General features: G+C 41.2%; 1 protein-coding gene across 2 annotated transcripts in view; it reads left to right on the top strand.

The window, feature by feature from the left end:
* Window positions 1-7,435: 7,435 nt before the first annotated feature.
* Window positions 7,436-17,166, top strand: part of RPS6KA3 (ribosomal protein S6 kinase A3) — a 73,480-nt gene continuing 63,749 nt past the window's right edge. For both annotated transcript variants that reach the window (XM_054271420.1, XM_054271419.1), the window contains exon 1: window positions 7,436-7,607. In XM_054271420.1, coding sequence (XP_054127395.1) covers window positions 7,536-7,607 — 72 coding nt within the window. In that variant the 5' untranslated portion in view covers window positions 7,436-7,535. The remainder of the gene's footprint in view (window positions 7,608-17,166) is intronic.

The raw sequence follows: 17,166 nt of genomic DNA, 5'->3' as shown, positions 1-17,166 counted from the left end.
TTCAGCACTCTCTGGAGATGGCCATCTTATTGCAATTTACTCTCTTTCTTAACCAACATCATTAGTAGGGGTTCTAGAAAGCAAAAAGTAATGAAGCACTGAAATACTGCAGGAACACTGTCAACACTGATCAAAGCCCCCATCAAAGCTTTTGTTAAACTAGGGCAAACAGTGCGTTTGTGCACAGCAGAGGAGCATTCATTCTGATGAAGCAGGCAAAATAACGTCATTCCTACCTGAAAATTGTGATTTTTAAAATAGCTTCTTTGAAGTCAGACAAAGTTTCAGTTTGCTGAAAGTGAATCAGTAGAGGAAGAATACAATCCTGACAACTCATTTAATCCCTTCTACTGTCTGTGGTGACGTAATACCAAAAACTCTATTAACTTATATGTCCACTCATGAGCTGAAAATTTACTTCTGACTGCAAGCATTAAGCTAAGCCATTGGAAATTGTATCCAGCTGTAACAGATTTAATGAGACAGTGAATGGTTGTTGTTTCATTAATCTTGTATCAAGTGACTTTAAAAAGAAAATATTGACAGATTTCTACAAATGTTTAGAGCATCTCTCTGGCTTATCACTATGAACACAACAGCCTTTACCATTTTTATACTGAAGTATATATTTAACTGGCTATTCACATCCAAGACACAACCACTCCTTATAAACTTATAAGCTCCTTTAAAACTGTTCTGCTCTTTTCCCTGTTTAAAAAGCCATTTCTATTCTCAACATTCCTTCTCCATTTTATCCTACATTACCGTCCTTGGCACTTAATAAAGAATGACCAACAAGCCAAAAATCTTCCACAATCTGCCTTCCTCCAGTATTTTGCCCATCTCATAGTAGATCAAGTCCATACCACTCACCCTCATCCTATTTCCACTTCTATCCAACAACCTCAAGAACACTCCCAACACAACCACACAGCCAAAACCTCCTTCTTAATCAGCCTAGTTCCCATAACAATCTACATCTACTTTGGAACAAAAAGCCTCACCTCCTTCTGAGAATGAAAATTCATTATAAACTTCAAAATCCCCATCAGCCTAAAAACAGATTTCTACTCCCTTACCTTCTTCCCCATTAGTCTGTTCATATCATGATCCATCCTAGTAGATCAAGTCCATACCACTTAAGCCCAGAACATTCATCAGGTATCAGACTTCACAGCTTCTGACTCACCTGTCACATATATATCATTTGCAACACTAAAGCTCTAAGTAAAGAACCACATCTTAACACAGTCTTCAGCTGCTCTGCAGCACAAGATAAATGTTGCTGCCTCCTCATCCTGCTACTCCTTTTGGCAAGTTTGGGACTCTGGACCAAGGCCTCGAGAGTGTCTTTGCTCCATCAAATAGGACAAAGTGGGTCAATACAGCTGGGGCAGAGTGAGGTACTTATTCAGGGAACAGGGTTGTTTCATCTAACATATTTCCCTTCACTGCTTCCTGATAATGCTTCCAAAGCTGTCTTCCATCACTTTCCTTCAGTAAGCAGTGACTTTGGGGGACAGACACATGCAGTCACTGTGGAACTGTGTCATGGCAATGTGCTGAAATGATTGCTGGGGATGTAAAGTATCTACACTTAGAGTAAGCACCTTTTCACCAGTAAAATCACTTGTAGGACACAAGGAAAGGAGTCAGTATAGTTTGGAGTTTGATAGCTCCCAGCCAATAGTGAGTGCCAAAAAACACTTTACGGTAAGGCAGTCATCAGTGAAGTTTCTTTTTGATGTATCAACAGCACATAGGAGTGTGAATCCATGATTTCACTGAATCACAGAGGGGCCCAGGGCTCATACAGGGAGCTGAGGAAAATATTACCTCTACACAGGCTCTTGTACAATGTACACAATTATGATCCTTACTGATTTACATCTATGATGTAACAGGTTTTATTGATCACTGGATAACATTTTGGACATGATCACAAACCTGGGCCCCCTCTGACACTGCTTTGTTCTCCACAGGGCAAAAGGCAAAGCACAACGGTGAGATGCCAATGGAAAAGCAAGTGAACTGTTTTGAGAGAATACATGGATCTTTCAAACCAGAAGAGGTAATTTTTAGGTATGATCACTTCAACAGCACATATCTTGGAAATATCCCCAGACTACTGGGAATGAGCATCAGGTGTTGTCAGGCAGGATAAAGGACAGCTGTTAGCTCAGTCTGGAGAATCCTGTTCAGTATAATTAAGGGTCAGTAAAGAGAAAGTGAATCTTTCTCGATTTAAAAGGGATTCTTGGCTAAGAGATGCTGGATAATCTATAAAAGGAAGTGAAGAGTAAGATTGTTAGAGTAGAATTGGTAACCAGCTTTCAAAGAGACTGAGGCACTATTTAATTGTGAGGGCATAAAATCAGGAAATTTAGGTAGTAAGGTTAAAAAGCAAAAAAGTGAGATAAAATAGGCTTTGCTTGTCAGTAGGCCCTTTACTTTGATAAGAATAATAAAAGGGTCTGTGACCCTTAAAGTCCTAGATCTGTGGGGGGTAGGGTGCATAAATAATGCTGTGCCTCATCTAAACAGTGTGTTTTATAGCAATGATTTGTGAAGATGATGAGTTTTTTATTGCTATATTGTATAATATAACATCATATTCTATCTCTATCACCACTGATTTTGTTTTGGGTTTTTTTGTTGGTTGGTTTGGTTTTCGTTGCTTTTTTTTGTAAATAGCTATCTTGTGTTGTATTTAACACAAGAGAACCCTGACCCTTGAACACTGATGCTTGTTCAAACTCCACCATTTCCTTTTTGTCTCAAAATACCCCAATCTGAAATTCTAATCTGCTTCTCAATGTTCCAGTGCAAAGGGATGACAACTTACATTCCGTATTTGACAGCAGGTCTCCATGTAAGATCTCAAAGCTCAGCAAGAGGTTTCTTATACTCTGTGGTGAACAGGATAAATTTTGTCATTCAGACAATAAATCTGAGCTATCTGTATGTACAGAAACTCTAAAATGAGAACATATGTTGGAGACAGGTATGCTGTAATGAGACCATATTTTATTGAATTCCAGATTTCCACTCAGGATGTAGAAACCACAGGCACAATTATTTCCTGCTAGCATAGTGACCACAGATAAAACTCGGATAAGTAATTCCATCGAGCCTAATGCATTATGCTTTACCCTTTCATTGCAATTTTATGTAAACATACTTACATCCAGAAAAGCTATAGTTTTAAGCAGTGAGTCAGACATTGTATCTCTAACATATATAGGATTTAGAAGCATTCTTATTGTCATTATCACATTTACTACACTTGCAGGATTAGAACTTCAAAGAAGAGCCTGCCAGAGGAAAATGCAGGAAATGTTTGCATTCCTGTATGATTCCATCATCCAGGGGCCTGTAATGGTGAAAGCACCCTTCAGCAGATGTTGTTTGAAAGGTCAGGTTAAATCCTAATACACAATAGACATTCATTTCAGTTCTTCCCTTTTTAGTTATTGATTATAACTCTGATTCATACAGCAAATCCTTCTGGTGTCTCTGCTATGACAACTCACACCACCTGGAAACTTCTTGCAGCACTTTGTCTCTCTTCCCCCGGTCTTTGTCAGCTTCCCAAACATCACTGAAACCATCCTTCCAATATCCCAATGAGGTTAAGGAGATGTTCCTTATACCTGCACCTTAAGCACAGAGCCAATTCTAACTAGCACTAAGGTTTCCTTAGTTTATTTTGGCAGAATGTATTTACACTTCTTCAATCAAGGCCTCCTCACACTTTTGAAAAGATCATGAAGATAGACTAAGTCTTCTTAGTTGAATCTCATCTATATGAAGTGACTGACTAAATTACACAATTGTCCTTTGTGTTCTGCTAGGAATTGAATCCAGGTGTCTTAAGAGACTCTCTTTGTCTATTAGCTATACAAATAAACAGTGTTGATTATTTTTAACTCCTTGGAGGTCTTTTCCCACATAAATTCAGATAGTACCTTCTGTATATTTTCCTGTGCATTAAGTTCAAATTATACACCTCAGTGCTGTGGTCATAATACTTGAAACAGAATTTCACACTTTTGCACTGTATTTACTGTTTCATATTCAATTCAGAAGATACTGCATCATAATTCCCACCTAATGCACTACTAGACCTTCTAGATGAGTGTCAGATTGTGGGGTTTGTTGCCATAGTTTCCTTTCATTTTCTCCCCACTTTTATGTGTATTTTGAAAATGCAAGTTCAAGTTCCCAAATATTATTTTGATAGTAATATTAGTAAAATAATTTTGGTTTATACTTATTATTTTGGGGGGCGTGACTATGGTGATTTACTAACTCTGCAATTAATTCTGCACTAATTGCAAAGAGTAAGTAGGTACTACTTCAAAGCTAAGCAAAGCATTAGATACAACCATCCATAAGCAAGCTTCCCTAATTTCTGTCACATATATGTCAAGAGGCTGCCTGTAGGAAAAGACAGGTAAGTGCTATTAAGCTGATGTCTCCCTTGCAATCCAGTGACATTTTAGTGAGGTATGTTAGAAACAAGAGGAAAAAAAACGGTGCAGCATGTGAAGCCCATCTAATTCATATGACAAGTTAATGGGATTTTATACAGCACTGTCATTTCAGTGCCATATGCTACCCTTTTCTACCAAACGTGATCAAATTTTCGGTTGCAATGCATATAAAACATCCATGTGGATGCAGCACAATTGCAAGCACATATGCAAAGGTGACACCAACGCCCACAGCCCAGCCTGGTGACAGACAGTTATTAGCAGGGACTGCAGTCAAGCAGAGCTAGCTGTGCCCAGAGGGAAAGAGGGGAAAGGGAGAGGTCTGCTGCCACAGTGAAGGCGCTGCCTTACTTTGGCCTGAGACAAAAGGAATGAAAAATAGGAACCACTGTCTTGAGGCAAAATATCTTCAGCATCTTACCTCTTGCTGGGAGGATGATCCAACTCTGAGTTTAGCAGGATTTGAAAGTCAGAATCCCCTGCATCTCCCAGAGATTAACTGATATGTTTGTCTTCTCTGTGGAGACACTTTCCAGATGATTTTCTTGCCCTGAAGTCTGTTCTTGCATAGTAACTCCTACTAAAATCCTGATGCAGCTTTCTCTTTTATAAAATTTAAATGTGTGGTGCAACAATACTGAAACCCCTGAACAATGAAATGGCATACTTCTACCTACTCTCTGTACTTCAGTGCCTCAGAAAAGGTCAGATTCCTATTGTTTGCAGCCCTCTTACCTGCTAGTGCAGAAGACCTTTGCCCCTGTTTTATTTTGGATTTGTAAGATGCATACAGTGAAGGACAAAAGAGGATCTATGTAAAAAATGATAACCAAACTATGACCCCCCTCCCCTTCTAAAAAGAGTTTAAAATTCAAACAAGTAATTTAGAACATGTACCCATGGCAGGAAAGGACTAGACAACTATGAAAGGAAAAGAGATCATGGAGATTTTTAGTTAGAGGAAGGAAGTCTTTTATAAAAAGGGACTTGTTGAACTATGTGAAATGCAAGCTGAGGTTTGGTGTATTTTTCTCGTGATTGCCACCTTTCAGTTCTCAGGTTCTTCTCCCTAATGGCACATTTCAGATGTATGTACCTGACTGTGCAGTTGATGCAGGTACAAATGCATGAGTTTTGATAAAGTCAAGTGAAATATCCCTGTGGGGGAATAGAAACTTGTATTTCCAGAGGGATGTAAGGTAACATTTTTTTTAACATCATGAATTTTTACATTAACTCAGGGATATTTTTTAAAGTCCTGATTTGTGTGTCAACCACATAATGCATGACTGCTGTAAAAAATTAGTTTTATGTTCAACATTCCAGCAGCCAGTCTGAGACTGAAGTAACCTGGTGCTGATCAGACTATGAAAAATTATTCCTTGCATTGTGCTTAATATCGTAACGTTTGCATTGTTCTAAATTTCATATCATTAACCAGCCAGAGTTCTGCAACTTGACCACACTGGAAGGAAGCAGTCCCAGCTCCTCTTCAGCCTTTAATAGGGTGGGTTGGTTGGTTGGTTGGTTGGTTGGTTGGTGAGGTTTTTTTTGAGGATAACAGGAGGTAAAAAGGGTATGGTGGGGTAAGTTTTGATGTGGATCTGTTCGCTGGTATAACTCACCACAAGACAGCACAAACAATTGCACCCCTTCAAGAGACACTGATGCAAGGCCCAGACTGAACTGCAGTAAATGAGGGCACATCTGCTCCTCCTGGCTTTAGGTGATCATTCAACTGTGACCTTTTACTGCAGATATGGAAGTCTCTGTAGGACCAAGTGAAGGACCAACTCATTCATTATGAGCAACTGCCTATCCACTCCTTTGCTGCTCTTTGTAGATGGGTATTTATGCTTACATGAACGTGAAGGGGGATCAAAACTGCTACCAAACAGAAACAGAAGCAGCCTGTGTTCATCACAACAGTGTGTGCATGCACACATACAAACACACACACACTTTTAATTGCTAGCACTCTTGCCATTTCTCCCACTCCAAAAAGCCTTCCAAGTATTTAAAGAACGTTAACTTTTATAAAGGATGGAATAAATCATGTGACCTGTCAAAATCTAGAAATGGTCGGGGCAGTGGGGACTGTGGAAAACTAAGAGGCCTTCTCAGAGAGTTCTGGAAAGCTTGGCTTCAACAGCAAGAAGTCTGACACCAGCGGTCACCCACCTTCAGCTGCTGGTCTTATGTTTCATGGATTCTTCAGCATCAGCCAAGGCATCTAATGTTGCAAAACGATGGGTGTTTATGACAGTGCTTAGCATTTTAGGAGAGCCATGCAACACCCCATAGGCTGTGGGTTTCAGTTTATATGTTTGCGTACCAGCTAACAGCTGAGAATAAAAAAGTAAGGGCCCTTTTCAGAACCTGTGGGGGGCTTTTTGACAGCTTTACCTTCATGTCTCTTGGCCTGGGGAAGTATGACTTTCCCGCTTCGAGGCAACTCCTACTCACGCAGTCCAACCACGACATAAACGGTGTTGCCACAAAAACAAATTCCTACACCTTAATTCTTTCCCTCTTTGCCTAATGATATTCTGCACAACACCACGTCTCACCCGCCTCTCGACTTCTCCCTCCGCGCTTGTTTGTGCAAACAAACTCTCCGTGTCTCCAATTGCCCTCAGCCCGGGGAGGGCCGCAATCCCGGTTCCCGCATCCCCTCTCTGTGGGGCCGCGCCCGCCCCGGCGGCAGCGCTGAAGGCGCGGCCTCTCACGGGCACGGAACGGCGGCGGTCGGGGCCGCCGGGCGCAGGCGCGGGCGGGACCCGGCGGCCGCCATGTCGTGAGCGGAAGCCGAGCCGGGCCGGGGGAGGGCGGCAGCGCGGCCCCGCCCGGCCGCGGGGAGGGCGCGGGGGAGGGACGGGCGCACCGCGGCGGCGGCAGCGGGCAGCAGTCGCCGCAGGAGCCGCCGCCGGAGCCAGCCGGGCTGTCCGGCGCTCTCCGCAGCGCTCGCTGCCTGCCTGGCCGCCCCCGCCGGGTAGCGGGAACGCGGAGCGCGGAGGCTGCGGGAGCCGGGCGGGGAAGATGCCCCTGGCGCAGTTGGCAGACCCTTGGCAGAAGATGGCTGTGGAGAGCACGGCCGAGAGCAGCACCGAGGTACGGCGCGGGTGGGGGGGTTGCTGCGGGGAAAGTTGTGAGGAGAGAACGGGACCGGGACTCCCGGTGCTGCCGTCGCTCAGGGGATGGGCAGAGTTTCCCCCTAGAGAGGTTTCGGGGTGGGCAGCGGGCGGGGGCCGGGCGGCAGCGGCCCGGCGGGGGAGCGCGGCGAGCGCCGGCCCCTGCACGCCGCTTCCTCTCCGGGGCACTGACTCACGGCCGGCACCGGCCGGGACTCCCCCGCCCGCGCCGGGCTCAGGGCGTGTTTCCCGGGACCGGGCTGCTCCCGGCGCGCTCCCTCCCCTTCCGCCCCGTTCCCGGGAGGGAGTAACCTGCCTCCGTGGTGGCCGCCGGCTCGGGCGCTTTTGTTCCAGCGCGGTGTCTGGTTACTGTCACGGCGAGTTTCCTTTCCCGGGGCGGCCCCGCCGCCTCCGCCGGCGGGGCTCGAGGTGGGCAGGAGGGCCAGGCCTGCCCTCGCCTTGCCCGGTGCCCTCGCCTTGCCCGGTGCCCTCGCCTTGCCGCCGCTCCCCGTGTGGGTCCTCGCCCGGTGCCGCTGCCCCCTTATCTCGGCAGGATGGGGTTGCCGGCAGTTTCGCAAGAATTTGGGAAACCGCAGGGACGTGAAGGGTGTCGGAGCATGGGTGAAGCTTTGTGCTCGGCGGCGTTGCCGGGAAGAACCCCGGGGTGCCGCGCAGTGTGGGTTTCCCGCTGTGGTAGCGGGGAGTGCTGTGTTGTGCCTGTCCTTGTTAGGCAGGACGCGTGTCAGCTTTCCTAGGCTGGAAATTAGAGGCACTTGATACCGAGGCCATAGAAGCTTTCAGCTATTTTAATGTCTTTTCCTACTACTCTTGGTTTGGATCTAAGTAATCACTGCACCTACCCAGTCAGTTGTGCTTGCTCCGTGAGTCCCCAGTAGCCCACAGTGCGTGTGCTACTTTGTGACCAAATTCCATCTGAAAAGAAAAAGCTGCTTTTGACAGTGCAGCTTCGACCTGAATCGGCTCCAGCTGATGCTCAGCCAGGCTGCTTCAAGTGATGCTGATGTGGAACGGTGTGGACTCAGGCCAGCTCACAACAATTAGTCGCAAGGTTAGGACTCTCTCCTTAGTGAGACGAGCATAGAGGGACCAATGCAGAGTTTCTGCAGTATCAGGATTTGTCCTTTTGATCTTTGTCTTGTCATCCTTCTGCTGAAAGCCACTGTATCTCAAGGAGTCACAGGAACCTACAGTTCAGATCTGACAGGCACATACATTTTTTTATTCTTGCCAGCTACTGTAGTTACTTTTAAATTCGTGCTAGTTATTCACTGACTTCTGGAGTAGTGATCTTAGATGATTTTAAACTGGGAGTTAGTACAATAGTAGTGTGATGCTTGAGGGTGGGGCAGAGGGTGGTAGGGGAAAACAGATTAATCATTTAGAGAAAAGTAACTGTTACTTTAGTCTTTGATGCTCACTGCATGCGGTCTAACTTCAATAATAGTGTATTTTCTAGATATGTAGAAAAATAGATTGTTAATTGCAATGTGTGCACTTGCATCATTATACTTTACTTGTTTTAGCATGTTTCAGACATCATTTGTTTTTAAATTGCTGACCTAAACTTTTTGAAACAAGTGTATTTTATCACTTCCTTAAAAGTAATTAAACTTTTTTATTGACATGAGTGTACCATGTAGTGTAGTTTATACCAAAAAATGTATAGGGCCAATAATAAAACATGAAACAGCATGAACTGACAGGTTTGCACTCCAAGGCCTTAGCCTAGAATAAACAGTTTTTGAAAAGACCAGGCTGCACCTGCAAAAGCTCCTCAGATGACATTCAAAAGGAAAAAGTTACTTAGAAAGGTTGCTTACGTGAAATGACTATTTAAGAAAAGATTTTAGTAAAAATAGATAAGTTTAATTCAAATACATAAACAAGTGACCTAAATACATAACTTGGATTTTTGATTTGCATGAGTTGTGTTTATCTGTAGCATAGCAATATCCTAATTACAGACTCTATTCTGCAAGAGTATCCTTGGGCAAAAATGTTCTTACATTTGCCTGAAACTCATTGTGGTTTCAGTCATAGTTTGATACTAATAATGTCTTAGCTGTAACTCTCAGTAAAGCATTTCTGCTAACCTCTCAGATTTGCTGACACAGTTCTTGTAATGCTGTATTAGCTGCATATGGAATTACAAGTCTCTGAGCTCTAAAACTCAGCTCAGACACTTTCCTTTTCTTAACGACTCGTGGAATATTTAATTGACTTGATTTTTCATTTGTTTCCCAGTGCAATCCTGTAGTTACAGTGGTACCACCAAGGAGGTGATATTCTGTGATGGGTGAGCAAATTTAGGAGGAGGACTAGAATACCTTTAAATAGCTTTAGATTAGAAGTGTCCTTAACCACAAAGAGCTGCTGTAACTTAGGGGTGCCGAACAGTAGAATATAGTCTGTCTTTCTTAAAAGATAAAGCAGACATTTTTTTTTTTTTTTTTTTTTTAAATGTGGCTTTCTGATTTTCAGGACTTCTATTTCTACAGGTGCACATAGGTCAGTGATCCACATTGCATCTCTGACAGCTTTTTTAATGTGTAAAGTTATTACACTATTTTAAAAATATTTTGTCTGTACGTGTAGTTTCAGTTTCATGTTGTAAATCACAGCACCTTTAAAGCTTGTGGAATGATGCTGTCTCTTACTGACTCAGGGTCTACTCAGGATTCATAACAAGCATAGGTTTGTTTTTCATGGTGAGAATATTCCTGTTATTGCAAGTCATCTGCTTTCGAGCAAATTAAGTATTGATGACTTGAGTTTGCATTTGAATGCCTGAATAACTAGCCTGATCCTTTGATCTGCACTCCCAGCCATGCATATTAATATCAACTGGAGGAGAATGAATACAGTTATGGCAGCCACATTTTGGGCACCAGTATGTTGAGAGAACTGGCCATCATAAGGAGATGCCATTTGCTAGGTGTTCTGGGAAGTATTTGTGACAATTGTCATTAAGTGCTTTAATTTAAATGCTCCAGACTGGCTGTGGAGAAAGTTCATTTTTTTTCCACTGCTCTTGACAGAGTTTATGGTCACTTGTTCAGGTGTTTAAATAGGTGGTATGAATCTTCCATCCCAAATTTCTTTGTTTTAAATTCTGTGTCCAGGATTATTTGAACTTTTCATGAGACAAGGGATGCTAGCATTTAACAGTCTGCTGATTTTTTAAAGAAACTAGTATAATGCAAATTTTGCTTTGTAATATCATTTTGATTGTCAGCATGGCATTCTCTGTGTCAATATATATTTCTGGCCTGGAAGCTGAAATTTGTCGGCTGTCTTGCCACCTGTAGCCCTGAGCCTGTGGTTGTGATTGTCTCTTCACATTCTGTACCATGTAATCAGTGTTGTACTTGTGCTCCACAGGAGCAAAGGCTATATTTACAGTCATTTCTGGTATAGCCAACACTGGTAAATAGTTAAAGCCAGAGTGGAATCACGTAAATGGACTGGTCTGTGGGGTTTTGAAGACTATCCATTGTGTCTCCATTATAGACAAAATCATGTGCAGCGCTCGGCTGTCACTTCTCATGCAGAAGTGCTGTCAGCATAGTGCATTCTGAAGTCTGAATTTTTCTCTGATTTGTGGGGTGATGTTTTCTTGTACTGAGTTAAAAATGGGAAGTGGAAATTTAATTTTCATTTAAATAAGTAGTATACGCTATATTCCACAAACTGTTGTGATAGACAGATAACAGATCTTATATGTATGTAAATACTGTCTTGAGAAACACATAATCTGCATGAAAAGTGTTGGAGGGGTGTTCAGATTTTTCATATCCTTATTGGTACCATTTTACCTGCTTTGTTTTTCAGTTAATACAATCCTAGTCTGTAACATAATAATCATGTCCTGTGGTCAGCTGAGTGGGACAGGAATAGGCAGAAGCTTTACTTTGTTGAATTCAGTACCTCCATGCACTACTGTGTGCTCACTGCAGCTCTTGGTTTCCTTGTAAAGGTGTAGAGTTTAACTTCTTTGAATGGTTCTGTTGCTTTTCTTAGGACATGGGCAGTTCTTTTCTTGTTATTGTTTTGTTTGTTGTAGTGTAGGCAATATTTCTTGCCCCAGCTGTAACACAAAGTAGATGTGAGCAGATTGACACATTTAAAGGTCTGTTATCTTTGAATTGGTTGTGGTCTGTCACACTGACTGTAGTTGTTTGTCATTTGAAATGCTAAACTTAAAGTCACATTGAAACATAGACGGAGGTGGGCGTTTAATTATTTCTGCACATCAAAAATACTAGCTTTGGGTGTTGACTGATCTTGGCAGGTGGCAGATCTACCAGCTTTCAGAGCCTACTCAAGATACTGGTTTGGAATTGTGTTTTTTTTTCTGTGGGGAGATGTTTTGTTTTGAATTTGAGGCTTTTTTGTTTGGGTTCTTTTTTCCACCAGATATGTAATTCATAGCCATATTCCAATAGTGAAACTTTTAAGCACTTTTTTAGGCCAGAGTAGATTCATATAGTTGTTTTTTTTTTTTCAGTCTCGGTGATGTTTAAGAGGGCAACAACTTAATCAGTAAAACTGGGAAAAGTTAGAATCCCTTCAGGGAACATTTAAGTTTGCCCAAAGTGGTTGATACCACCGTTGCTGTGCTATATGCTTGCATACGTGATACCGTGCTACTTATTCTCTCCTTATTCCCTGAAATAAGATTAAATGCCTCACCCACTGTAAGTAGAGGGGAGAAAAAAGTCCTGTGTAGCAGATGGGAAAATGAGGCTCAACAGCTTAGTGACCCCATCTAGCATCATTCACTGAGTCTCTTCTAGAATTATGTGAACTCTGATTTTTTGGGACCTGCTCCAGTGCCTTGACCACAAAGTTACTGCTGGTTTATTCCTATCAGTAAGAGTTACCATATGTTGTCTTTGATGCAAGAAACCTCTGTGGTGTGCTTAATGCTCCACTTAACTATTTTTGGAGGAAATAATTTTTATTATTAATATATTTATTTATTCAGTGAAGCCATTCAATTTTGTGTGAGTATGTATCTTTAAAATACTTTATTATGGTCTGGGTATGTTTCCTGACAGTTTTTAAGTTTAAATTAAAATAAATGTTAAAAGAATATTTAACTTAATTCAAGTGATAATTTATTGAAACATGCTTAGCTGTATGTAGATGATGTGAAGAAATGGTATTTTGTGATTTTAAATATCCAATGATACATAGCTCTGAAAAATAAAACTCTCTTTGTCATGCATATTCAAAAGGTGGTGGTTTTAGGATGTAAATATTATCTGAATTATTTCTTGCATAACATGTTTGTCAAAATTAGTTACTGTTAGAACTTACTTACTTGTGAAAAAATTCTTTAAGCTTCATGGGGATTCTTCCTCCTTCTGTCTTCCTGTAGCTGACTTTTGTTACATAGTCAGAACTATACTTCAGAAATCCTGAATTTTAGGAAATAGTGAAGTTGTTCCACAGCTTATTCTCTATTCTTAGCAAAATGTGTCCAAATAGTAAATTATAAAGTAAGTGTAAAAAAAGTGTAGATTTCACCCTTTGAATTTATTACGAATTCTGATAAACTGGCTGACTTCTGGAAGCCAGTGTGTGCAGCACAGGGGAGTGCAGTGCAGGGCCTTGCCGTGCCTGCTGCCTGTCCCTGCTCGCAGGGAAGGGCCTGGCACGTCCTCCCTCAGTGCAGAGCCCAGGAGGGCACAGGGCATTTCTGGGGGCCTGGCACTGCAGGAGGCAGGGAAGGAGAGCTGCACCTGCCTCCTCATGCAGATGCAGGCTTGGCAATAAGATTTGGACACTCTCTTAAGAGTGCCAGAGTCACTCTTAAGATAATGTGTTCAAGCAGAAGGAATTTCTTCTATTGTCAGCTGTGCAGCAGTAGTTGGATAGATTAAGGTGGGTGATTTCTAATAATGTATATGTTTCTTCTTCCTCTTTGGAGCACACGAACAGAGATTGGGTGCTTTGGGGTTTTGGCTTTGTTTTTTACTAAGGCTGCTGAATTCATGTGTTAAGTGTAATAATTTACTACCCATCCACTTGTTTAGGTAGAGAACTGAGCCTTTCTCTTCCCTGTCTTTTTCTCATTTTCTTGGGTTTTTGGTTGATTGGTTGGGGTTTTTTTGTGAACGCATGACCACACATGATTTGGAGCTGGTTTTAGCTACATAGACTGCTTTGTCCAAGACAAAGATTTTATAACAGTATATGTACAGCATCTTGAGTAATGTTGTGGCACTTGTTTGACTTCAAGATGAGTTAATTCAGAGACTAACACTTGCTGAGAGCTGCAAACTTTTTTACTATTCTTTTCTAATGTTCCTTGGCAGGGTGCTGGAGAAATGCCAGGGAAGGAAAGCATTGCAGTGCAGGAAAGGGGGGACTGCTTTTCTGTATTGTTCAACTATACTCTTGAGTCATACTAGATGGGAAGAAGGTGGCAAAGCAGATAGGGTTTACAAAATCACATAAAGTTGCCCAAGTATGCTAACTTAAAGAAGTTTGGCTTTGTACCTAAATGATTTGCAAGTTAATGGCTTTTATCTCAGTTTGTCTATGGAGAGGCAAGTTTCAACATCCTGTTGTTTCTCTTAATACTTAGCAAATAAAGAAGCCAGTCACCTTAGACAATAAAATGGAAAATAAATTCTGTGGAATTCATGGAACACAAGATAACAAAGTTTTATATTTAAAAATGCTTGTGGGATTTTTTTTAATAAAGAGTTTTTAATACTTGCATGTATTATTTCTAACAGTATATATAAAATGTTTTGGATAAGTGCTATAAGAGAACATCTAGAGAAGTCTAAGATGGTGGCTCACTTCTGCTATTTACATCTAGTAAATTTTAATCAGGTCAGGATTTAGGTAAGTGCTTTGGATCTGTGTGGCTTCACAGCTCAGAAGTTAGGGCACAAGTCATTAATTCAGATCCTATTAAAGCCTTATATTTTATTTAAGCACTGGAATAGATTGTGAAAACTCCTGAAGATTTAAGAAGGGCTTAGACATAAATGTCTTGTGAGCAGCATTGTAGGAATAGCTGATCATGCTTTGGTACATGGAGCTAGATCAGCTAACCTCTTAAGGTCCTTTTAGTTTATTTTCAACAATTTTTTGCAGACCAACAAATTTTTTCTCAGGGTAGCTCACTGCTGCTTAGAATAGCAGTTTTGAGTGTGCACAGTTTGAAAGGTTTTTACTAAATGTGGTTCCACACAGTGCCTTGTGGCACAGGTTTGTTTTGAGTGTTCCAGTGGGAATGCTGCATTTTGTGCTGCTTTGAAACAAGCCAGAAGCATTGTCACAGCTTTCCTCTGTCCAAGGACCTCACAGTTCTTGGGCTTTGTCAGTTGAGAGTCCCTTGAAAGCACAGAGGGAAAGAGCTCAGATCTATGTATAGCCAGGGTTTTCATGACTAAATAATACTGAAAGTTCTCATGTGTTTAAATCCAATAACTGCAGTTGTTGGGTAGATCTGGCAGTTTTCATAGTTGACAACTAGGAGTTACCTGAGAGAGCCTTCATCACCTATGTTATTCATTGGCATGTTAAAACTTCCAAATAACAATTTGTAAGGGTCTGATTCAGACATCTTATCTCTTTTGCTTATTTGTGTCCTCAAAGCATCATTCTGCACTGATACACAGTTTAATTCTTGATTTAACTCTTGTTAAGTCTTGATTAATTGCTAAGTCTAGGAATATAACATTTTTTGTTTTTACTGAGTTTTGTGGTTCTGCTACAAGGCACCAATTACATAGAAAAGCCAGTAGTTGCCAAGTCTACTGAAATCTGTTAATAGTATAAGGACTGCCTACTAATTTATATACTCAATTCCAGTATTAATAATTAGGAAATGTTGAGTTTAATGGCAGAAGAATTATTCCAAAAGATGCAATTGGTATCAGTTTCATAAAGAGTTAAGTAGCTGACAAACATAGTTGAGGAAAAAAGTTAAAATATTTACCAGAAAGAATACTTAAACATCCCAAAACAGTCCAACAGTAGTCTAAATGCAAAGGAGAGATATTCTAGATGTGGGAGGAGGTGTCGAATATCAAAGAAGGTCTGGGGACAAACTTAATGCCCTTCAGAAAAAAAAACTATTTTAGATTCTAGAAAAGAACAAAGATTAACAGAATGTAAGAATGGAGATGCTAAACTAAATCTAAAAACTTCAAGTGTATACTGTCTATCATATTATTGATGAAACTAAGGGGAAAATGTGAAAAATGAATACAATAGGAAACATAGTGATTTGCTCACTTAAAATTTCAATTGGTATGGTTTGGATACATGTGAAAAACACTGCACTGGGAATGATGGTTACCTGATATTATTATTAAAATAAGATATCCTGCCCCAGATTGCTGAGTCCTAATTGTATTTATGGATGCTAGGTGCTGTGTTGTACATAAAAAATTGCCCGTTTGGATCCAGCACTAATCAGAAAGGTAGATGTGAAAAGCATTAGGTTTATTGTGCAGGTGAGTTTTGCCAGACTTCTGAGACAAATTGGATCTCTTGCAGTAAATGCTGGAACTATAATTTAAAACCAAAAAAAAGTGGCATTACGACTTGCAGGTCAATATGTAACTGTAGCATGTAAAGTGCAGGATATTCAGTGCTTCAAAGGAAGTGGTTAATTGATTGTAGGGAGATGTGGGCTGCATTTCTTGGTGTGCTTCTTTCTTACAAAGGGTTTGGTATGACTGTGTGTTCTTGATGCCATATCTTAGCATATGACGCTGCTTGTGACCACATTGTCCCTGCAGTGTGCTTTTTATGGATGTGTATTGCTGGTCCAGATATGAAATAATTTGAATTTTAAAAAAGCTTGCTTTAAACTGTCTTTCTGCCAGGAAATTCCTAAGAGTTCTTACATTCTGAGAGTTCAGTGGGTTGAAACCTGTAATTTTTGATTGCTAGAAATATTGATGATTGATTGACTTTTGTGTCACATGTTCTGTCAGATCATTTGGGGGACATTCATGTACTAGCTGCCTGATAAAGATTCCCTGGTGTCTGCCTGCTTTATACCTAGTAGAGAACCTGTAGGAACTCTTTGTGTTCTTGACCATTTGATTTCAGGAAAACTGCTGGAGCCCAGCTGTGTTTAGGTATTGATTTCTACTAATTTAGTGAGGTATGGCAACAGGTTTAAAAGCTTTGTGGAAAAAAAATTTGAACCTTAATTAACATGACTTTTTGCACTGGAAAACAGAATAGGAAGCTGAATCATAGTGGATTGGAAGACCATTTTGTAGGTTGCCTTTGTAAGGGATGTGCACCCTCCTTTCCCTGGCAGAAATTGCTTGGTGATGTGTTCAGGTGGAAGTAGAAATTTTCTGTGGACCTTTTCTGTTATTTTTCTTGTACTTCTCTTGTGTTGCCATCTGAAAAATGTTTTACTTTTGAAACCAGAGTACTGGAAATAGCCAGATCTTGGATCAATTCTGCTTACTTAGTTGTCCTGCTATGAGAGGAGAGCACCTGAAGAATAATCAAGGTCTGGAGTCTCT

Source organism: Melozone crissalis, unplaced genomic scaffold, assembly GCF_028551555.1.
Source record: "Melozone crissalis strain CALT ecotype California unplaced genomic scaffold, PUWL_Pcris_2 ptg000013l_1, whole genome shotgun sequence".
Lineage (NCBI taxonomy): Eukaryota > Metazoa > Chordata > Aves > Passeriformes > Passerellidae > Melozone > Melozone crissalis.
The sequence above is the reverse complement of the archived record's forward strand: the minus strand, read 5'-3'. Positions and strand labels throughout refer to the sequence as shown.